At 47.9% G+C, this 23,571-nt stretch overlaps 1 protein-coding gene across 7 annotated transcripts in view; it reads right to left on the bottom strand.

Moving 5' to 3' along the window:
- Positions 1-6,781: 6,781 nt before the first annotated feature.
- Positions 6,782-23,571, bottom strand: part of Vwa3a (von Willebrand factor A domain containing 3A) — a 69,907-nt gene continuing 53,117 nt past the window's right edge. For 6 of the 7 annotated variants that reach the window (XM_087908506.1, XM_087908507.1, XM_087908504.1 and 3 more), the window contains 13 exons: positions 22,783-22,932; positions 21,243-21,336; positions 20,548-20,658; positions 19,605-19,702; positions 18,496-18,633; positions 17,060-17,168; positions 14,537-14,681; positions 14,046-14,190; positions 13,101-13,252; positions 9,723-9,846; positions 8,209-8,306; positions 7,888-7,953; positions 6,782-7,502 (listed from right to left, as the gene is read on the bottom strand). In XM_087908506.1, the coding sequence (XP_087764632.1) occupies positions 7,902-7,953; positions 8,209-8,306; positions 9,723-9,846; positions 13,101-13,252; positions 14,046-14,190; positions 14,537-14,681; positions 17,060-17,168; positions 18,496-18,633; positions 19,605-19,702; positions 20,548-20,658; positions 21,243-21,336; positions 22,783-22,932 (1,416 nt within the window). In that variant the 3' untranslated portion in view covers positions 6,782-7,502; positions 7,888-7,901. Of the gene's footprint in view, positions 7,503-7,887; positions 7,954-8,208; positions 8,307-9,722; positions 9,847-13,100; positions 13,253-14,045; positions 14,191-14,536; positions 14,682-17,059; positions 17,169-18,495; positions 18,634-19,604; positions 19,703-20,547; positions 20,659-21,242; positions 21,337-22,459; positions 22,541-22,782; positions 22,933-23,571 lie in introns of all 7 variants that reach the window. The other variant, XM_087908508.1, reaches the window with a different exon arrangement.

The raw sequence follows: 23,571 nt of genomic DNA on the forward strand, positions 1-23,571 counted from the left end.
AAGAAATGACTATGTCTTCTCTCATTATTATTGTTCATTTTGGGACAGGAATGCCGTCATGTCCCACATAAGTGGTGGTGAGGGACATCTAAACTAGAGTTGTTATGGAGGATATCTACTTCCCCTACCCCACCAGTCACCAATCAGGAGACAGGATGCAGTTTCAGAGGAAATGACTCTTCTGGGAAAGGTATCTGGGTGTTTATGGTGGCAAGGGCTGGGTGTGCCCTTGAGTGAAATGCTGAGAACTTCACAGCACCTCAGTACACACAGCTGTGAAATGGGTCCAGATCATCATGGCTGCCCCAAAGTCCTTACACAGGGGTCCGGAGAGAGCAGATATCAAAGTCTTTGCAGAACACCTCAATGCAGGCTGCATGGAGGGTTTGCTGACTGGCATTTCCCGTGCCTGGAACACTGCCTGGCTAACTGCTAGGAGAATAAACAGGGGCCTGCTCCTCAGGGGACCATTATGGCTAAGTCAGGACTGAACCTGGATAAGGCAGTGTTAAACTCTCCTGGCAATCTCAGGAAGCATAACTACTCTTCCCATTACTCAGAAGTGGAAACTGAGGCCCAGAAAATATCAGAGGAATGAGAACAAATTATAATTAAAGGTTGGCTGTGCTGATGCACAGAATAACATCAGAACTTCAAAGACCTACACAGGACGATCACTATGAGTTCGAGGCCAGCATTGGATATGTCTCAAAAAATGTAACATGGCCAACCAGATGGCTCATCTCTGCAAGCTTGACTATGTGAGTCTGATTCATGAGGAGAATAGAAAGAATTGACCAGTTGTTCTCTGACCTCCACACATGCCTCATGGCAAGTGTGCCTCCATCACACACACACACACACACACACACACACACACACACACACACGTGAAAATACACATCACACCCCCACATGCACACACTCCACCACACACACACACACATACACACACACACATGCATACCCTCCCACCCCTCCACACCACACGCACGCCCCCCCCCCACATATACCACACACATGCACACCCCTCCATACCACACACACACACACACCACACAGTAATAGTAATAGTAATAGGAATAGGAATAGGAATAGGAATAGGAATAGTAGTAGTAGTTGTCATTGTCATAGTAGTAGGAATATTAAAAACTAACAAAAATGAAGATAGTTAAAAGTCTCAGTCCTTAATCCAGGTCCATGGAGACACCAACGCTGGGTTTGATGAAAGGGTTTGGGAGTGGCAGGGACCGAGCCTCCTGGTGGCGGACTGAGCACGTCCCACACAGCTAATGGATGGGGCGGGTCCCCATCCCGGTAGTCTTTGCCCTCCTTCCCCAGCCACCACACTCCACTCCGCACTCACCTGGCTCGGGCTCCCACAGCGCTGCGTGCTTCCTGAGCCTCTTAGGTCTCGGCGCCAAAGCCAGCACCGCCAGCGGGACCGCAGCTCGAATTGGGCTGGTCCTGGGACGGCCCCGCCCTCTGCCTCCGCCCCAGCTGTCCTGCAGCTCCACTCACCTGAGAGTGAGCAAGTGGTGCCAGGGCTGCGTTTCTGGTAGAGAAAAGGAACTGCGAGCCTGCCCTGTCCTGTCTACTCACCAGGCACCGTTCTTCCACACCGTTTTTTATTCCACTTTCTTCATCATATTGCATCATATTCCCCCTTCTAGCTCATCAGCCATCGTGTGTGTGTGTGTGTGTGTGTGTGTGTGTGTGTGTGCGCGCACATGCGCGCGTGTATGATTAGATGTATACCCCCTTGTCCATCCATCTAGTTTCCTGTCAGTTTTATTTCTCTGTATCTGTCCTTTCAAACTCACCCATACATACATAAGTTTGTCTTTTCTTCAACCTACTCTTATGGTTCACTTGTCCATCCAACCTTCCATCTACCCAAAGCCAATTTCCATCCATTTACACGCCTATTTTCCTTCCATCCATCCATCCACCTATCTACCTATCTATCTCAGAATATTCTTACGTTCCTTTCCCCCCTTTCTTCCCTGTGGTGCTAGAGGTTGAACCTAGGGCCTCACACATGCTGGACAACTGTCCTACTATGGAATGGAGCCACATCCTTGCCTCCACCTCCCACACTTTTTTTTTATTTTAATTTACTTCCTCTGTAGCCCAAGCAGGCATTGAAGTTGTGACCCTCCTGTCTCAGCCACCTAGAGAGCAGGAATAAAGCCTGTGCCTCCAGGCTTGATTCCACCATTCCATTTTAATGGATGCTTCTTTATCTTTCCTTTCCTTTATCTTTACCTTTCCTCTGTGCTGGGGAGCAGAAGGGCTTTTCCAATCTCTGGAAAACTATTTGAGAGACAGTAGCCAAAGGGCTGGCTTGTGTCCAGCCTTCTGTACATGTTACAATGAAGCAACCCGGTTCAGAGTAGGGAGCGTGCTGCTTCCTTTACTCTGAGAAGGGCCACAAATGAACATCAGGTGAAGGAGGCAAATCCCAAACTTTGGCCTGCTCCTGCCGTGTGGCAGGTGGAAGAGTGTCCCATTCAATCTCCGTGATTTCTGTTTCAGCCTCATTTTAGAGGTAGAGAAACAGATTCAGAAAGGAGGCTCAGGGAGAGGCCTTGGGGTTCTGAGATCTTGGCTTTGCTTCTTTTCTTTTGAGACAGGGTTTTACTTGGTAGACCAGGCTGGCCTCAAACTCACAGTGATCGGCTTGCCTCTGCCTCCAGAGTGCTGGGATTAAATATATGTGACACCACTGTCTGACTTTCTTCGTTTTTGTTACATTTATTTATGTGTACCTGAGTGCATGTATGAGCCATAGTACACACTGTGGAAGGCAGAAGACAACTTGCAGGAAGTGGCTCTCCTTCCATCATGTGTGTTCCTGGGATTGAATTTAGGTCATCAGCCTTGGTGGCAGGCACCTTTACCTGCTGAGTTCTCTTACTGGTCTTTTGCTACTTTCTTGCTGTATTTTTTGGGCAGTCACAAGGCTTCGTTTCCTCACTCACAGACTGGGAATGTTATGTAGTGTAGTCAAAGCCTATCGCTGATGTGATAGAGCATGCGCAAATCCCGGAACACAGTAGCCAGCTACTCAGCTGGCTCTCAACAGTAGCTGCTATCCCTATCTGAGAAGGTTGCATGCAAACTCATTTGTTCTCCATCACCACTTCCCAAGCTCGTGTCTTCCCTAACCCTCATTCACAAGACCAGCTGGACCACAGAGCTCACGTCCCTCAGGCAGCTAGCTGCCCGTGTCGGCTGCCTCTCGAGGAGCATCGCCACTCACAACTGCCACGAATCGTGTCCCACACCATACGTTGAAGCCCCAACCACTAGTACTTCAGATTGGGTCATTAAATATGGGATTACTTCCAACGGGGTTCAGTAGCGAAAACTCTCATTCCAGTACAACCGATGTCCATTGATGAGGGCGTAATCCGGGCGCAGACACGCCCACCGGGAGACGTCAAGCGGAGAACGGAGCTGTACTGCGGAAGCACAGCAGCTGTGGGAAGTTAGGAGCCTGGGGCAGATCCTTCTCAGGGCCTCCTGGGAGCCAGCTTTGCCAAGACCTGGATTCTGGATCGCCAGGCTCCAAAACTGTGAGATAATAAATTTATACGGAGTGGGGGCTGGAGAGATTGCTCTGTGGTTAAGGACACTTGCACACCAAGGTTTGGTTTCCAGCATACATAGGGGCTTATGACCATCCATGACTCCAGTTCCAGGGGATTCAACAACCTCCTGGGGCATTAAACACAATGGTGCATATACATATACACATGCCCACAAAACACTCAAAACCATAAAATAAAATCTTTTAAAAAAAATTAAATAACTTAATGATTATTTTTTTCCAAGACAGAGTTTTGCTCTGTTTGGGTTTCAGGCTGGTCTCGAACTCTCAATGTAGGCCAGGTTGGCTCTAGTTGACATCTATTCTCCTGCCTCCTGAAACTGGGTAATTCTATAAATAAGACATTTGTTTGGGCTTAAACTTTTGAAAACTTTTATTTATATTAATTTCATGTGTGTGAGTGTTTTGCTTGTATGTATCTACATGTGCAGGAGGTGCTTGATGCTCCAGAGGCCAAAAGAGAGCACCAGATCCCCCAGAACTGGAGTTAAACATGATTGTGAGTTGCCATGCTGGTGCTGGGAACTGAACCCAGATTCTCTACAAGAGCAGCAAACTGATCCTAACCACAGAGATTTCTCTCCAGCCCCAGCTCAAAGTTCTCAGGGTGCACAGTTAAGATGCCTTCTTCCTGGCAGAGTTCTGGGTGGCACAGGGCACAGGACATGTGTATGTGTGTCTCTTTTGACTTCTCTTTCCCTTCCTATATAAAGTCACCAGGACTCTGGTGTAGGTGGGCCTTCTGTCTATGTGTTACTTTCATTGGTTAAAGAAGCTGCCTTGGCCTTTTGATAGGCCAGCCCTTAGGTGGGTATAGTAGATAGAACAGGGTGCTGGGAAAAAGAAAGCAGAGCCAGGCAGATGCCATAAAACTCCAGCCCAAGATGGACGTGGGTTAGAATCTTACTGGTAAGCCACAGTCACGTGGTGATATACAGATTATTAGAAATGAGTTAATTAAGATGTGAGAGTTAGCCAAGAAGAGGCTAGATATAATGGGCCAGGCAGTGTTTAAAAGAATACAGTTTCTGTGTAATTACTTCAGGCGTAAACTAGCCAGGGAGCCAGGCGGCAGGAACGTAGCCCGCTGCTCCTTCTATAGGACTCAGTCTTGGGGGATACAGCCTCAGAACCTTGTCTAACCCTAGTCACCTCCCCAAAGCTCCATCTCTGAACACCATAGCATATTTAATGTGCAAATGTTTGAATGGCATGTTCAAATCCCATCTAAACCACAGCAGCATCCTAATGAAATATTTCTTAGGCAAAGACAGAGCTTTGTCAGTTCCCAGCACCCCGGACATTCACTCTGTACTCCCCACGGCAGCTATTACTGTGATTTCTGTCTTAGTGACAAATACACCTGCTCTTGAATTTCATAGAGAATAGTAAGCACATACTCTTAGGTTTAATTCCTTCTTCCTCTTCCTCTTCCTTTTCTTCCTCTTCCTCCTCCTCCTTCTTCTTCTTTCTCCTCCTCCTCTTCTTCCTCCTCCTTCTCCTCCTCCTCCTTCCTCCTTTTCCCCAATAGCCCAGACTGGCCTTGAACTTGCTGTAGCCAAGGATGACATTGAACTCCTGACCCTCCTGCCTCCTTACCTCCTTTTTATGCAGGTCAGGATATCAAGAACCCAAGACTTTATGCATGCCTAGCAAGCTCGCTACCAACTGAGCTGCACCTCTCTAGCATATGTTAGGCTTTTTCCTACCCACTGTTTATGAGTGTGATACATCTTACTGAACACAGTGACTATATTTCATGCTCTTTCCATTGATTCATATCTTGGCAATATACGGATATGTCATGATGTGTTTGCACACTGCACCATGGTTGGACACTGGGTAGTTTCCAATGTGGGGCCTTTACAAATTGAGCTATTGTACACATTCTTGCATCCACACACTCATTTCCCCTGGAGACGGATTGTTGGGCCAAACAACAGATGTGCTCTGCTTTAATAGAAACTGTCAAATTTTCAAAGTGGTGAAAACTTACATTTCCTTTCACCGAGCCCCATTCCAGCAGCAGGAGCCTTCCAGTCGCTCCAGTGTCTGAGAGTGACAGTCGTCGTGTGTGGAGCCATGCTACTGAGTATGTGGCTGCATTTCGTTGTGACTTTAGTTTGTATTTCCATGACAGATGAGGTTGCTGAGCGCCTGCCTTTCCATCATTCTTTTATGAGGAGTGATGGGGGTTGTTTTTTTTTTTTTTTTTTTTTTTTTTTTTTTTTTTTTTTGAGAAAAAGTCTTAAGTAGCCCAAACCTGGCCTGGAACCTTTGATTCTTCTGCCTCCAATTCTCAAGCACTGAAATGATGTTTATGCATTACCATGTCTGGTTCAACTCTGTGTGTGTGTGTGTGTGTGTGTGTGTGTACTGTGGGACAATGGTCTTGTACCCTGTAAAGGTTTGTCACTTGTATTGGTTTAATAAAATGCTGATTGGCCAGTAGCCAGGCAGGAAGTATAGGCAGGACAACCAGAATAGGAGAATTCTGGGAAGAGGAAAGGCTCAGTCTGCAGTTGTCACCCAGATGCAGAAGAAGCAAGATGAGAATGCCTCACTGATAAAAGGTACCAAGCCACGTGGCTAACACAGACAAGAATTATGATTTATTTTAAGATGTAAGAGTTAGTTAATAAGAAGCTTGAGCTAATAGGCCAACTAGTTTATAATTAATGCAGGCCTCTGTGTGTTTCATTGCGACTGAATGACTGAATCAAGACTGGGCAGGACAGAAACCTCTGTCAACATATGTGTGCATGTGTGCATTTGTGCATGCGTGTGTGTGTGTGTCTGTGTCTGTGTCTGTGTGTGTATGTTTTGTGTTACTGAGGATTGAATCTAGAACCTTGGGCATGCTGGGCAAGTGAGTCATACCTCTAGAGGTTAAGCATTTTTGCTTATGCATTTCCATTTGTGTTTGTCTGAGTTGCTGTTCATTTTTAAAAATAAGTATATTTATCTTTTTCATATTGAACTTAGATACTCTAGATAATCTAAATGAGGTTTTGTTTTTTGTTCTTTGTTTTTCCAGACAGGGTTTCTCTGTGTAGCTCTGGCTATCTAGGACCTCACTCTGTAGACCAGGCTGGCCTTGAATTCAGAGATCTTCCTGCCTCTGCCTCCTGAGCACTGGAATTAAAGACACAGACCACCAACACCAGCATTTAATAAAGTTTTATCTTATTCAAAATTCACACACACCCACACACCCCGACACCTCATTACCAGTACTCAAGTATTTCCAGCACTCAAGCATTTGAAGTCATTTTACCTCTATTAGTAAAAGCAATTTTCTCATCTTAGGAAAAGATACCAGATCATCTAACACATGATGCTTCCATTCATGTGTACATAGGATAGCGGGATTCAAAGCATGTATCTGCCTTTTCAGAGGCCATACTGGGTCCATAGTAGCCCCTGGTTAGCAGGTGATAGAGGTGATGATGGGGCTTGACTCTTGGCTGTGTCTTCCCCCAAGCGAGGCTGCTAGTGGCTGCTTTGGCCCATAGATCCAGATGGTAAAAAGTATAGGGAGAAACCAGGAGAAGCAGCCTCATTGGGCTGCTATCTAGAGCTGGGTGCTCACTGCTTACCACGCGACTGCCATCTGGCAGGTTCTGGGATCCATGGATAGTTAAGACAGCAGCTTCTTGGGGCGGGGGGAGAACCATGGTCAAGACGAGTTAGGACATTGAGCAGGGCATCATGGCCTGCAGTGCTGAATGTTGCAAGAGGCACAGTCAGTCAGGAAAGCCAGAAGAGGAAGGCCAGAAGCATCCAGATGTGCCTGGAGGTCCTTAGCTCTAGACGGGTACCAGGGCCATCTTCACAGTGGAGCCAATGCCATCTGAGTTGTGCTTTGACAGATAAGCAGGAGTCACTAGGCAGAGGGTGGCAAGAGAAACCTCTTAGTGAGCTTGGTCTAGAGCATAGGGTGTGTGGAGGGACATGGCAGGGGAGGGAGGGAGGTCCGGGAGGCCCCATATACAAGTAAAAGAGCCTCCCTGCCCTCGGCCTTCCCAGTGCCCTAGCGCTAAACATTTTATTTCCTGCAGGTAATCTGGGAGTCACAGCTTTCTCTGTCAGTTTACTCTTCAGGTGGGGCGCTCGGTGGGTGGTCTCTGGTGGAACAGCTTTTCAGGTCAGAGAAATCACAATGTTTGATCCTTCCTCGCAGTTACACTTGTGTGTAATGCAGCATATGCCTAGCCCTTTGGTGCCTTTGGTGGGCACTGGGTAGGTGTGGCATCCACTCCTTTTCTTACCTGAGAACACGTCTCTAGCAAAGAGTGACTTTTGGTTTCACGTTATTTTTCTTCAGAAGCTGGGATCTAGAAGGCAGAAGACAAAGAAAAACGGTTCCCTGGGAGTGGGTAATGAGATGGCGGGGCGGGGAAAGACAAATACCGTATGCTTTTTTTCTGTATGTGGATTTTTCTTTGAGACGAGGTCTTACTATGGTGCCCAGGAGCTAAGTAAGGCAGGGTGGCTTCAGACTCACCTGCCACTGTCTCCCAAGTGCTGGGATTAAAGGCGTGTCCATCTAGGTGGTCGGACAGGTGGAAGGGGCAGCTAGAGAAACCTACCTGAAGACCTGGGCTTGCTTGAGGAGGCTCCTAGCCCTGGTGACCTCCTGGCCCAGGATCTTTAAGTCATCCCCTTCAAACAGTGGCAATTTAGGATCCTGGGGAAGAGGAATGACGGTAAAATTCAATACAGTAAACAGACAAGATGAGACCTGACGATCTAAGGCCCCAGAAGATGGTTAGAGCACATCAGATGTACCCTCTCACCAGAGGCAGGGCATCCTTGTGGCCGCAGCTCACCCATCTCTGCCATCCAGGCAGCCGCTCTATACATGAGATAGCTTGAGATTAGATGCCTGAGAGTCAGTGTGTGGGGTGGGGCAGAGGAGGGGAGGGACCAAGTAGTGCCCAAATTTCAGTGAATTTGGCTCTTCCCTGCGTCCGTGAGATGAAAGTGGTATGTGCTGTATCTAAACTGCTGGTCAGACGGTAAAGTACCTTTTGCCCTTTCTCCATTTCTTCTAGTAAAATAGAGCTTCATGGAAATTTTTCCGAAGACAGTAGCCACTAAAACTCCAGAGCCTGGTTCTAAACAGACTCCCAGTGAAACAGAGCTCCGAGACAGAGAGGAAGCTGCCATCAGCCTGGCAGCAGCGTGACACCAGCTGTTCCTACTCTGCAGGCAGAACCCCTCGGATCTGTGTGGTGGAGCCCATCTATAAACCCAGCACTAGGGGGAGGGAAGCAGGAGGATCATGAGTTCAAGGCCTGTCTCAATTACGTAGTGAATTTGAGGCCAGCCTAGGCTATGTGAGACCCTTCTCAAACAACCAAGGCCTGGGACTCTGCAGATGTAGTTCAATGGAAGAACATAGCCAGGCCCTGAGCTCAACTTCCAACAGAGGCAGAAGTTAAAGCCAGGCCTGATGGCACACACCTGTCATCTCTGTACTGGGAAAGTGGAGGCAGGAGACTCGAGAGATCAAGGCTAGCTGGGGCTACGCAGCAAAACACTGTCTCAAAAAAACTATATCAAAACAAAGAAAAGTTAAATATGTGTACCATTTTTTTTCCTGCTAAATGGAAAGGGCCCCTTAGAATTGTTGGCTCCTCAGTTTTGTTGTGTAGTAGCTAACCAGTGACTTCATTACATGGTACTTAGATGAAATGCATGTCCGTGTTTCAGAGAAAGAACACAGGAATCCAAAGGACTAAAGCACAGTGGGTCTGAACCTTGTCACAGGGCTCAGCTTCACCCGCTGACTTTGGACACACACTTCAGCTTCTTGAGCTGTTTGTCTGTGTAGGGATGAGGATGTAAGAGTGGCTGATCCAAAGAGGTCATCGATTCCTTTGCACATTGTAAATGCTCACCAGGCGGAAGTCGGTCGGACCTAACCATAGCATCTCCAGTCTGTTTCCACCTTCAAGGGGAACTGGCCCAGAGGGACAGCCACGGGAGACACGTCCTTCTTGGTCAGCATTGTTTGTTACAAGAGAAGCAGAACTCTCGGGTAGAAGGAAACCAGTACTCGTGGGGGCTCTGAGACTCACACTGATGACTGGTGACCTACCTTTTCCTCGATGAAGCCTCTGGTGAGCAAGCCTTGAATCCCACTGAGGGTATCATCACTAACAGGACAGTGGTAACGTCCCCCGCTGAGGGAAGCCAGTTTCCTCAGGAACTCAACTGCTGCTCTGGAGGAGGAAGAGAGGCTCAGAGACTCACAGGAGAGGCAAGCAGAGTCCCAGGCCCACAGTGGAACTGAAGTCTTGTGGGGCTTAAGGGAAAGCGGCCTGGCAAAAGGGCCTGGGCTTATGACATCCAGATCATTGTTAGCACCATCAAGTATGCTCTCAGCCGGGGGACGCACATCCACCACCAGTGTCTGCTGTGTGATGGGTCTACAGGGACACAAATATGGCCCTAATTGAGTTCATAGTTCAGCCAGAGAGAGAAAATAGGTACCCAAGCAATCAATTTTATTAATAAATAAAGTTTATCATGTTATTGGGGATTGAATTCAGGGCCTCATGTACTCTATTACTGAGCCATGCCTTTAGCCCTCATGATAAAGAGTTTTTTGAAGGGGCTGCATCTTGTCTAACACATGTTCTTCTAAGTGACCATCTGTAATAATAATTGTTCTGTCAAGATCAAGCCAGTTAAAACACCAGCACGGAGGGGGAGGGGTTCCAGAAGGCCTACTACTGGCCGAGGAGCTAGTGAGAGTTGGTGGCAAGGCAGAGAGGGAGAGTAGCCTTTCTCTGGGTGTGTGGCCATTGGTGGGTTGCTCACGCCCCAGCAGATGGGCCCTATATCCATGTACAGACAGGCAGCACAAATTGGACTGAGTGCTCTATTAATAAAAAAGAAAGATGGGTTCTCTGTTCTTATGCCAATACCAAGCTGTTTTCAATACTGTTGCTCTGTAATAGAGTTTGAAGTCAGGGATGGTAATGCCTCCAGAAGTTCCTTTATTGTATAAGATTGTTTTGGCTATCCTGAGTTTTTTGTTTTGCCATATAAACTTGACTATTGTTCTCTCAAGGTCTGTGAAGAAATTTGATGGGATTTTGATGGGGATTGCATTGAATCTATAGATTGCTTTTGGTAGAATTGCCATTTTTACTATGTTGATTCTCCCAATCCAAGAGCAGGGGAGGTCTTTCCATTTTCTGGTAACCTCCTCAATTTCTTTCTTCAAAGACTTAAAGTTCTCGTCAAATAGGTCTTTCACTTCCTTGGTTAGAGTTACCCGAAGATATTTTATGCTATTTGTGGCTATCGTGAAAGGTGATGTTTCTCTGATTTCCCTCTCTACTTCTTTATCCTTTGTGTATAGGAGGGCAACCGATTTTTTGGAGTTGATCTTGTATCCTGACACATTACTAAAGGTGTTTATCAGCTGTAGGAGTTCTTTGGTAGAGTTTTTGGGGTCGCTTATGTACACTATCATATCGTCTGCAAATAACGAAAGTTTAACTTCATCCTTTCCAATTCGGATCCCCTTGATCCCCTTATGTTGTCTTATTGCTATTGCTAGAACTTCAAGCACTATATTGAAGAGGTATGGAGAGAGTGGACAGCCTTGTCGTGTTCCTGATTTTAGTGGAATGGCTTTGAGTTTCTCTCCATTCAATTTGATGTTAGCTGTCGGCTTGCTATATATTGCTTTTATTATATTTAGGTATGATCCTCGTATCCCCAATCTCTCCAACACCTGAAGAAAATCATATGGTTATCCTTCTGGATATTGGAAGTAGACAAGATTGTCAGGCAAACTTGGGTGCACGGGGTGTGGGGGGTGGAAGTAAGGGGAGATGGTTAGAGAGAAGGGAGAGGGGGAGGATTGGGGATGGCTTGGGTGAATGGGATGGGGGGAGGGAGCAAGGATGGATATGGAAGCAGGGAAGTATATATATCAACTAAGGGAGTCATTTTAGGGTTTGCAAGAGACTTGATTCTAGAGGGGCTCCCAGGCCCAAGGAGAGGTCCCTAGATTGTTCCCTGGGCAGCAGAGAAGAAGGTGCCTGAACTGGCCTTGGCCCATAACCACACTGATGAATATTTTGCATATCACCATAGAACCTTCATCTGGCGATGGATGGAGATAGAGACAGAGACACATATTGGAACACTGGACTTAACTCCCTAGGTCCAAATGAGAAGCAGAAGGAGGGAGAATATGAGCAAGAAAGGCAGGACCAGAGGGAACCTTCATCTGACGATAGATGGAGATAGAGACGGAGACCCACATTGGAGCACTGGACTGAGTCCCCAAGGTCCAAATGAGGAGCAGAAGGAGGGAGACCATGAAAAAGGAAATCAGGACCGCGAGGGGTGCGTTCACCCGCTGATACAAGGGGACTGATCGAATGAGAGCTCACCAAGGCCAGCTGGACTGGGACTGAATGAGCATGTGATCAAACCGGAGTCTCTGAATGTGGCTGACATGGGGGCTGACTGAGAAGCCATTGACAATGGCACTGGGTCTTGTTTTGTCTGCATGTACTGGCTTTTTGGGATCCTAGTCTGGTTGGATGCTCACCTTCCTAGACCTGGAGGGAGAGGGGAGGAACTTGAACTTCCCACAAGGCAGGAAACCCTGACTGCTCTTAGGACTGGAGAGGGAGGAGGAGAGGGAGTGGGGGGGGAGGAGGAGAGGGAGTGGGGGGAATGGGAGGATATGGGGAGGAGGGGAGGAAGTGGAAATTTTTATAAACAAATAAATAAATTTGGAAAAAAATAAAATTAAAAAAAAGAAAGATGGGACTGGAGAAATGGCTCAGTGGTTAAGAACACTTGTTGCCCTTGCAGAGGACCTGGTTTGAGTCCTAAGATCTACAACCACCTATAACTCCAGTTCCAGGGTGTATGAACCCCTCTTCTGACTTATGAAGGTACCAGGCACTCATTGGCATACATACCTACATGCAGACAAACTATTCATGTATATAAAATAAAATCAATAGTAACTTTTAAAAAGGAAGAAAAGCCTTGAAAACTGAGAGGGAGATACTGCGGTGGGCCTAAGGGAAGTTGGAGGTTGGAGTTGGGGGCAGGTGTAATCATTCATGTATACATCAATGAAATTTTCAAAGAATAAATAAAAACATTAAAAAGAGTGCTATGATGAGGCTTTCTTTTCTAGTTTCCCCAGGTATTCATGCATGCTTTCCCAAGAAAAGAAGGCTAGAAGGGAGACAGTAACAAGATTCACCAACTGGGTGCATCAGCTCAACGGTGCAGAGTGACGTAAGAACGGTTTGTTGCTTGGTCAGCCTGGGGTGGGGAGAGGGCTCCTGCTTTGCAGTGTCCAGGCCATGAATTAAAGCAACGCATTTCCTAATTCCTGTGTCTAAGTTAGTAGACCTGGGTTAGTAGAGGCTCTCAGGCCTTCGGACCTGTAGCTCAGGAGAAGCTAGCTCAGCTTACTCCTGCCGCTCACCTGTCTGTGCTGCTCAGGGAGATTGTATGCACCTTCACGTCTCTCTCCTTGTGGAGCCTCTGGACAGCGTTGAGAATAAGGCTGCAGCTTGTGTCTGGCTCCCCGTCCGTTAGGAGATACAGGCCTTGCGTGCCCTGAAAGCTAAAAGCTTTCTAAGAGAGTACAGGGAAGCAAAGTCAGGCGTGGGGAGGGAGGTTCTCTAGGAAGGACAGAAACAGCTCAAGGGAGGAGACTCTGTCCCCAGGGTAAATGTGTCTGACAGGATTCTAAAACTGCCTATTAAGATTGAGATTCTGGGCCCCCAAGACAGTTCGATGTGTTAATTGCTTTCTGGACAAGTCTGGCAACCTGAATTTGGTTCCTGCAGCCCAAATGAAGTTGAAAGGAGAGAACTAACTCTGTGAAGTTCCACACATATGCCAGACCATGTATGTCCCACACAAATCATACCACACACACACACACACACACACACACACACACACACACTGAAAATAAATTTTAAAAAAGATTGGGGCCCGGTGGTGGTGGCACATACCTTTAATCCTAGCACTAGGGAGGCAGAGGCAGGTGATTCTCTATGAGTTTGAGGCTGGCCTGGTCTACAGAGAGAGTTCCAGGACAGCCAGGTCTACACAGAGAAACCCTGTCTTGAAAAAAAAAAGATTGAAATTCCACTTTCAGCCTAAGATAGAGAGCAAAGGAGCTGCTGAGGGCCAGGAGTGGGAGCATGGACCGCTTCCTATTTTATTAATCCCAGACAAGCCACCCAACTGCCCTAAGCCTCTGGGTCTTCTTCTGAAAGCGAGAGCCTTGTATCTCCTGGCTGTTAGGAGGATGAAACGAAGCTACACGCTGCAAATCCCAAAGCTCCGTGGGCTACCAGTGTGGGGTGCACTGTTTCTGCAATGCTACAGGATGGGGGGGGTCAGAGGCAGCACTTGCCATTAAAGCTGATAAGAACGAGGTGTTCCCCTGGGCTTGCAAGTGGGTCACCCAATGCATAGCCTCGTGACACGCTGCATCTGTGGTCTCCACCAGAGTGTTCTGCCATGGCTTCAGGTCCTTTGCGAAGCTCAGCAGGTTAAAGCTGGGGAGGAAGAAAGAGCAGGGGCAGAGAGAGAGAGAGAGAGAGAGAGAGAGAGAAACGACTGGTGAAAACAGGCCAGTTTGTGCTGATGTTGTAGAAGTCATCTCTGTGAGGATTGTTCGCTTGGGGACTCTACAGTGAGTCCAGACACCGAGAGGGGCGAAGGTACCCCCTGAAGATGCTAGATGCATATGTAAGCAGTTTAAAACGCTGAAGAAGTACAAAATACAGTGTTCTTTCTTTCCTTCTTAACAGATGATTCAAGAGGACAAGGATGCTCAGCCTGGGACACCAGGGGCCTGCAGTTGATCTTCCTGATCCTACCTGCCCTAGCCCAGGCATCTACCTGTCACAGTGCTTCCTCAGCTGCTCCCAAATCAGCAGGACCATCTCTGTCTTCATCCACTGCAAGTAGGGGCTCATGGATCCTGACGTGTCCAGTACAATGCACACATTGCTTTCCAAGATGGTGCCAAACAGCCTGCGGCTCCCTGCTCCATGGTGGGTGGTAGAGGCAGGGAAGGGGTAAGATGTTAGTTTTCCTCATGGTATCCACAAAATACAGAGTCGTGAAGCACCTACTGCCTCCCTGATAATTGGTCACAAGCTTTCCCCTGGGAAATGGCCCTGTGGCAGTGCTGGGGGAGCCAGCTGTCCAAGGGCAGAGATAGTCAGCTATACAAGGTTTGGGAGATCAAGATTTCAGCTCTGGGGGACCGAGAGAAAGCTAGGGTGAGGGACTACAGGGAGACACCCATGGAGGATGGGCGAGACATACTTTCAAGGCCTGGAGACTCAGTTCAAGGGGAGCTCTAGAGGGCTAGCAACTTGTCCAGGACCCACAGTGTAGAGCCTACGTTCTGTCTTGGTCCCCTAATCCACACTTCGGTCAGGAATCCCCTAACTTTGGTCTTTGATTGTACAAGGCTGAAGAGAGATTGCAGCGAGGAAGCTCAGCAAATATTTGATGTGACCAGTGTCATGAACCCTGGTGCTCACTGGGACAGCAGAAGAAAACTAACAAACGGCTAGACTATCAGCTAGTCACTCTCCATGATAAGTGGACCAAGTCTGTTAGACCTTGTTGCCCAGGGTCTTCCAGGATTCACTTGGCTGTCACAGGAAGAATAAGAGGAAAGTTGGTCTGAAGCTGACAGTGTGCTCTATGGGACTAGTCAGCCCTCCAAGGATCTCAACCACAAACACCCCATTTAGAACCCGATGGTAGGAATGTAGTGTAAGACACCATGCCCTGCCCATTGTCACTTACAAAATCTCTCATGCTCTGTCCATGCCATCGTTTGTGACTCTTTGGTTAATATTTCTCTCCTGGACCACAAGCTCCATGAGCTCAGGGACCCTATTGGGACTTGCCTTCTACCCTCTCCCACACACCTGGCAGGAGTCCAACACTTCTTCATTGAATGAGTGAGTGAACATATGAATGAAGTATCCCCCAGGCGAATTTGTATGTGGGAGTCCTGGGGACCGAACGTGTGCTTTGTACATGCTAGCCGAGCACTCTGCCACTAAGCTATATCCTTGGCTCTCAGTTTGAAGTACAGGGGTTTGGATGTGGACCTGTGTGTGAGGTGAAGGCGTTCCATCATCAGCTTTTAAAAGTGGCTGGTGTGAGTTGAGAACAGGTAACTCTACTTCCCCTTTGAGCTGCCCTAACCCATGACCTGTCAATCACTTCTGGAGCTTGGAAGAGAGGCTTTGGAAAGCGGCTGTCATGACCACACTCTATGACACAGACTATTTAGAGCAGGCTTTCCTGCGGGAGACTCAACCTAATGAACTCCACAGGACACTACATGACAAAAAAGGCTGCCTGAGGGCCCATAAGGCTCTCTCCTCCTGTTACTTGAAGCTCTCCAGATCCCAAAGCTAAATTGTTTCCTATCTATTTCATTTTCTTTCTACTTCAAAATGCCTGACCTCTTGGCCTTGATGCTCAACCAAGGCTTGCCCTGGACTCCTGGTCTTCTGGCCTCTACCTCACAAGTACTGGGGTTACAGGTAAGGACCACCACACCTGTAATTATAGTAAGCCCTCTTCTGGAATATGAGCCTGGTCCTCCTCATCCTGTCCTATTCATGCATCTTTCTTGGAGGCACCTTGGTACCCCAGGGAAGAAAGATGTGGGATTCCCCTCTATATGCTGTGAATTCCATTGGTTAATAAAGAAGTTGTTTTGGTCCTGTGATAGGGTAGAATTGAGCTAGGCGGGGGAAACTAAAAAGATGCCAGGCAGCCATCAGGAACAGATGAGCCAGAACCTTGCTGGTAAGCCACAGCCACGTGGCAATACACAGATTAACAGAAATGGGTTAAATTAAGATGTAAGAGCTAGCCAATAAGAAGTTAGAGCTAATAGGTCAAGCAGTAATTTAATTAATATAGTTTCTATGTGGTTATTTTGAGTCTGGGCAGCTGGGAACAAACAAGTGGCCTCCTACAATAGAAAGAGTACAGAAGATATCTTCTGGGTTGGAACCTCTTCCATGTCTACCTTCACAAATGTATTCAAGTAGGTCCCATTAATACACATGCCTTGCTTCTCTCATAACGTCATTTCCTACCACCCAACAGCTGTGGTCAGAACTGGGACATCCTCAGTCATGTACAGAGAGGCAAAGGAAGCAGCCAGCTTTGTAGGACAGGCAGAAACTCCCTCTGGTTCCCGTCCCACACTTCTGTCACCTAGCACTTTGCCTGATCCCTGGACCCAGAGTTTGCTTATTCAGTACAAGACTTGGCTTGGATAAACCCACTGGCCTGACAGTTCTTGAGGAGTTGGCCTTGAAGTACTGACCTTGAATTTCTGGGATTAGCCTTCCCACTTCCTCTCAGGCTCCTCCTTACCAGACAGCAGCCATTGCAGCCTCTGCACGTAGCCCTTCATCACCTTCTCCATGGATGTGATATACATCTCCATTTCCCACAGTGTCCACTGGATGTGTCTCACTACTCCCTGGGGAAGGCACGCAGAGGCCAATACACCCCATCAGTGTTGGTTCATAGCCTCAGTACCCTCAAAAGATTTCATACCATTGCAATAAACAACTCTCCACATATCTTTATATACATGTTTGTATGCTTGATCTTGAAGCAGGGTCTCACCATGTGGCCCACGCGAGCCTTGAATTTATCATCTTTTTTTTTGCTCCCGAGTCCTGGCATTGCGGACATAGAGCACCATGTTTGGGTCAGTTTTATTTATTGAAAAGTTATTTTTATTCAGATGTACTGCCAGCTTTCATGATTCTGTGAAGGAGTGGGAACTAGGGTAATGGTGCCATGTCAAACAAAATCACTGGAACAGTGAAAGTCACATCATCTCCAAGTTTTAAAACAGAAAATCCTTAATCGAGGGCTAGAAGGGCCATACATTTCAAATGGAAGTCTAACCTCAGGCAGAGAGGGTCAGCGTGTGAAAAGGACCCCACATTAAGTAGATAATTTTTAGGCTATTTTTAGTTTCCTCTGATGTTGATAACATGGTATCAAAGGGCAAAGAGGAAAAGAAGCCAATTTTTACGTTGTACTGAATGCACTTATTGCAACCCCAGAATAATGAGAAAAACACCTCCCAAATAGAAAGCAGAGAAGGAACCTGCTCCCTCCTGCCATCCCTACCAGAGCCATGGCCAGTGTTAGGGTCCTGTGATGATTTGAGTGAGAACAGCCCCCAGGGGATCATATGTTTGAATACTGGGTCCCCAGTTGGGAGAACTGTTTGGGAAGGATCAGGAGGTGTGACCTTGTTGGAGAAGTTGCATCCTTGGGGTGGGCTCTGAGGTTTCAAAAGCCCATGCCATTCCCAGTCAGCCTTTCTGTAAACTCTAAGCTACTGCCATGCCTGCCTGCATGTCATCATGCTTCCCACCACAAGAGTCACGGACTCTAACCTTCTCAAATGATAAGTCCCAAATAGACTCTTTTCTCTACAAGTTGCCTTGGTCATGGATTTTTTTTTTTAAATCACAGTGACAGAAAAATAAGACAGGTACCAAGTGCTTTGGAGTGGCTACATCAGTCACTGCTGTGCGCTTAGCATCTGCTTCTAGGTCTTACTATCTACTCCAGAATGTGATCTCAGACCGGGGGGGGGGGGCTTCGCTTATTTTTTTTTCTACCAGAACTCTATATCTGCCATCAGCCGAGCAAAGCCCTACTTTAGGGAGTGAGACTATAGAAGCAGGAATAGATGTCAGTGCCCCCTGACCTTCTCGCTGCCACTAGCAACTGACAAGGAACTGAAAGGAACTGGAAGGTGAGGAACACCACATGTGACTTACGTTGATCTCCACACTGGGGATGGCACAGCAGTGTTTGGCTGATGCTGCCCTGTGTGCTGACTTCTGAAGTCTACAGCTGGGGCCGAGGCTTTTGGAGAGTTTCAGCTTCAGTTTCTTCAGCCCACAGGTGGCTATCCACTTTAGAACAAACAGGTAACGTGGGTAAGTCAGGCCTATGGGAGCAGCTGACTCACGCGTCAAAAGCTCTTGTCTGAAATATGCTCCTGGTCCTCCTGGAGCATCTATTGCTTGCAGATTCTCCTCCCAGCTCTGGGAGAGAGATACACAAGAATGGCCGACAGAAAACCCAGTGCATTGAACATATACTTGGCCTTGTTGATTCTGGAAGATATTGTTGATTGTTTAGCACCCAGTATAATCTACTCTAATGATCAGAGTTAAATGGTCTAAAGTCCAGACTCTAAAGCCAATCAGGATAACCTCAGCCTCTTCATCCAATGGAGAGATGCCAGGATGTAGGCGCCAATCCATTTGAGCCTGACCTCCGGGGTCAGCCCCAGCAGAACCAAGGCCAGACCATTGGCCTCATTGAATGGTTGTGTGGAGAGTGATGGTTTGAACCAGAGGGGGATTTCTGTTGCTTATATTCCGAAGGAACTGACATCAATAAGGACTATGACAAAATACACTTTAATCATTCCTCATACCAACCTTATGAGATAGGCACATCTTCATTTTATTTATTTTTGGGTTTTTCTTTTTTCTTTTTTTGAGATAGGGGTCTCTTTATTAGTCCCGGTTGTCATGTGACTTGCTATGTAGATCAGGCTGGCCTTGAACTCATAGAGATGCACCTGTCTTTGCCTCGTAAGTGTTGGGATTAAAAGTGTACCCCACTAGAACCAGCTTATTTTCATTTACACAGTGAGACTGAGCGCAGTTATGTGACATCCCAAGGCTACCCAGCTAGGAAGTAGGAGACTCTGATCTTACGGCCATTACTGTGTGTGTCACAGTGAGCAATCATTCTTAAGAGGTTTGCCCTCTTAAGATACCAAGCATGCCCACCCTCCTAAATGCCATGGTTGGCAGAAGCAATTACTAAGGGGCGTGTGCTGATGTAATACCTCTTGTATACAACTGAATACCTCTTGACTTGAGCAAACGGTATCCTTCCTGGGCAGCTCAATAGAAGAGTTGGTCCTCCTAACCGACTTCCCTTGAGGGTACCTCTTGTACACAGAGCCTAGGAGAAACACAGCAGTATTACCATGGATCTGCCTCTTCCTTCCTCCCTTTCTCATGTCAATTTCCCTGAAGTCAAATTCTCTGCCAATTATATAGGTATAACTTGCTGGAGATATAGAAAGTAAATTATGAGGGTAGGGCTGGGCCACGCAGGGCTCCCCTTCTCCATTTAGCAGGGAATCCAGCTAGATGGGCACTGTGCCAGCTCATCTTTATTGTTGAATTGTGTGGATGTAGAGCCACAGAAGACTGGCCTCTGTGAGGGAATATCTGGAGAGATTTAACTGAGGGGGAAAAAACCCGCTCTGAATGTGGGTGGCGTCACTGCATGAACTTGAGTTCTGGATAGAATAAATGGGGAAAAAAGGGGGGAAGAATCAGCATTCAGTTTTTCTGCTTCCTGGCTGTGGACATGGTATGACCAGCGTCCTTGTGTCTCTGCTGCCGCAGCTTCTTCCTCCACAACTTTCCCACTAGGATGTCCTATAGCTCGTCAAATTGTGAGCCCCAAGACAGCCTTCCTTTTGTTGTTTTTGTTTGCATTTGGTAACATGAAGAATAAAAGTAACTAATACAGGCGCCGGTTCATAGTGACCCAAAGGCGGGTCTAGGGAAATCTTCATCCCTCTCCTTACTGTCCTCACGGCTCAGAGAAATGCCTGTCCCAGAAGGCACCAGTGTGTCCAAAGACAGCGAGAGAGCCCACCCACTCAAGTCCATTGCTTTGGCTGGGAGAACTGTTTAAGGTTGTTTAAGGTCAGGCCTGCTTCAGAGGCTGAGTCCTGAGGGAGCTGGACGGGGCTACTATCCTCAGCAGGTTGCCCAGGACCGGCTTCAGCTTACCCACACTATTCCCTGAGTCTGTGTAGAAGAGAGAGAGAGCTGGCTCCTCTGACCTGGGCTTGCCCTTCCTCTTCTGTTCCATCATCCCTTCTTTCCCAGGATGGGCTGCGGCTGAAAGACATTTGAGTTGTTGGTTGGGCTACTCTGTAGGTCCCACTGATGGAGCCATGCTGCTTGGCTATCTCAACTTCAGCTACGATCTACCCCGGACATGGGATGCTCGGGCTCCTGGCTCCCATCTCAGGCTCCTTGCCCTTGTCTGGACTGGCAATAGCTGGAGCTACCATCCCCGGGTCCTCAGGTTTCCTGGATACAGTGTGAAGGGCTTAGTGTGCCTGTGCCATTTCCTCGTGGTCCCCCAGGTTACACATGGGCTGATGAGAAACAGAGTGGACTATAAATCTTTTTCTTCAAAATGAAGATACATAGTCTCAGGTTTATGAAGTGCGTGCTTTCATAGAGACAGTTATGGCTTCTCTTGATGAACCCCGTGGGCCTGAACCCGGTGAGTAAAATCACCAAACAGGGAGCTGGCTGCTGAGGGCTGAGGGCTGCAGGTCTCACGAGAAGCATCTTAGAGGATGGCCTGGCAGCCAGTCAAGCATCACCACCATTCAGTCCCTTTCATTATTAATTCACGCCTCAGTGTTGCCTGAGCTGACCCTCCATCCCCGCCTCTCCCCACCATGCCTTACCTGGAGAGGTGCTTCCTTTACCACCGAGGGGGTGACCCTTCAGAGCTTTCGGGTTTTCATTTCTCTTTTCTCCATCCGGGGCGTCTTTAACGCTCTAGAAAACAGGCCGTCTTTCCCATCAGAGGCCTGCTGCCTGTGGTAGGCAGTTCCCCAGTCACCCTGACCTCAACCTGTCAATCAAGGAGGTTTCCAGGGAGGGATCTAAGGGAGTTAGCACCTCGGGCACGTTTAGCCTACCTTCCGTAGCAGATTTCACTCTGGGTTTGGGAGGGAAAAAGTGGCTGAATGTGTGCATTCATGCATGTAGTATGAAGAGCACTACAGGAGAACTGTGTGTTTGCTAGAATGTTCTTTCCTAGTCTCCTGATTCTCTTCCTACTAGACTAGATTTTCTGGGCCTCCAGTATGCATGTAGGTACCTTCTATTCTCTGTTTTTGTTGCTGTTTTGAGACAGGGTCTCACTATGTAGCCTTTGCTGGCCTGGAGCTTGCTGTATTGACCAGTCTGGTCTTGAATTCATAGAGATCTGCCTGCCTCGACCTCCCAAGTGTTGGAATTAAAGGCATGCGCCTGACGTTTCTATGTCCTCATGGGAGCCTCAGTTTTAGAGGAAGTCTTTCTTACTTGGCATAAGTAGAATGTAGAAATAGTTTAATAAGGTCAGCCAAGGCCCCAGGCCAGCAAGGGACCCTTACGTGAGCTGTGGTGAGAAGGGCCTAGATACCATCACGCCAGGGAATGCTCAGCCTGTCAAGATGACCCAATAGAGGCCATGGTGCAGCCTAGACCTCCTCATCCTGAGTCAGCTCATCGCCCACTGAAGGTCCCACATAAAGGCCCTGAGATGCTGGGGTTCTCCCAGAACGGGGAAATAGTAAAAGGGGTGGGAATGAGTCTGGGATGCAGCCTCGTGGATAAGCTATACCTCCCTGGGATAGACTTCCCCACTCTGAAATGTGTGTGCTCCCTGGTCAGCCACCTGCTGGGCAGTCTCCATGTCTCACTGGCTCCTCTGAGCACAGACAGCACTGGTTTGTGAAGGTCTCCCCTCTAAGAGGTCCTCTGACCACTTAGGTGAACAGTGAGTGTTTTATGTAGGACACATTTGATGGCCATGAATGAAATCAATCCCCAGCAGGCTGAGGTTGTCTCAGAGCCCCGTCATACCCCCACTAAGCTTGGTATGCAGCAACTTAGATTCTATTAGTGACCTTACTCTTTCCCCCACAAACCCTCCAGGCTGAGCTATCACATGTAGAGGAGGAAGGTGTAGTTCCATGGACATGCTAGAACTGAACTATGAAATGAAACTGAAGTAGGCATAACCAAAGTACAGGGGAGTAGGGGAACCATAGGTACCCCTCTAAGCTAAGAGGCAGGTCCACTTCCCAGGGAACCCCAGGGGGATGTCCCTCCCTGTGTCTCTGCCCCCACCAGTGCTAGCTCTGGGGCCTGGCCCAGTCCTTCTAAGATCTAGGAAAGACAAGGAGACAAACTGGAAACAAATCCTCTGTGTGTTATTAGGGAAGGGAGTCAAACCATTCTGGCCACCGAGGGGGCTGTGGGCTTGGGAGGAGAGAGATTCTTGGCTGGACTTTGCTTGAGCATCCTTGGCTTGTCTTTCTGGAGGGCTGCGTTTTGCAATTCTTTTCCGGAGTGGTTCTTCAGGGAAGCCACGAGGAAGGCACACTGCAATGGGGGTGGGTGGTGAGCAACACACTGGCCATCGTGGGTAGACAGACACACATGCACAGCAGGACAGAGTCCTCTGGAGGCTTCTTTCTGCCCAGAGAATGCAGTTTGGGGCTGTGGATTAATCTTATGAAGAATAAGGACTCCTTTATTGTATTGGACACTGGGCAAATTAATGTTTGGGGTCTCAAGCCCTCAGGCCAACAAGACTTGCTAATTCCACTTTATAACCAAGTCTTATGGTCTGAATATATAAAGTCTTCAGCTGGCTCATGTATGGAATGCTTGGTCCTTTGCACTGCTCTGAGAGGTTCTAGAAACTATAGGAAGAGGAGCCTCGCTGGAAGAAGGTCATCGGGAGGCAGATCCGTGGGAACTAGGCCTCTCTCTGTCCCACCCTCTCTGCTTCTTGACTGCCATAAATTCAGCTTCTCTGTTCCAGGACATGACCCTGCCATGGCGATCAGTCTCACCTATGTCCCCGCCATGATGCTCACCATCACCTATGTCCCCAGCCATGACACTCAGTCTCACCTATGTCCCCGCCATGGTGCTCACCATCACCTATGTCCCCGCCATGGTGCTCACCATCACCTATGTCCCCGCCATGATGCTCACCATCACCTATGTTCCCGC

This window comes from Myodes glareolus, chromosome 7, assembly GCF_982192425.1.
Source record: "Myodes glareolus chromosome 7, mMyoGla1.1, whole genome shotgun sequence".
In the NCBI taxonomy this organism is placed as follows: domain Eukaryota; kingdom Metazoa; phylum Chordata; class Mammalia; order Rodentia; family Cricetidae; genus Myodes; species Myodes glareolus.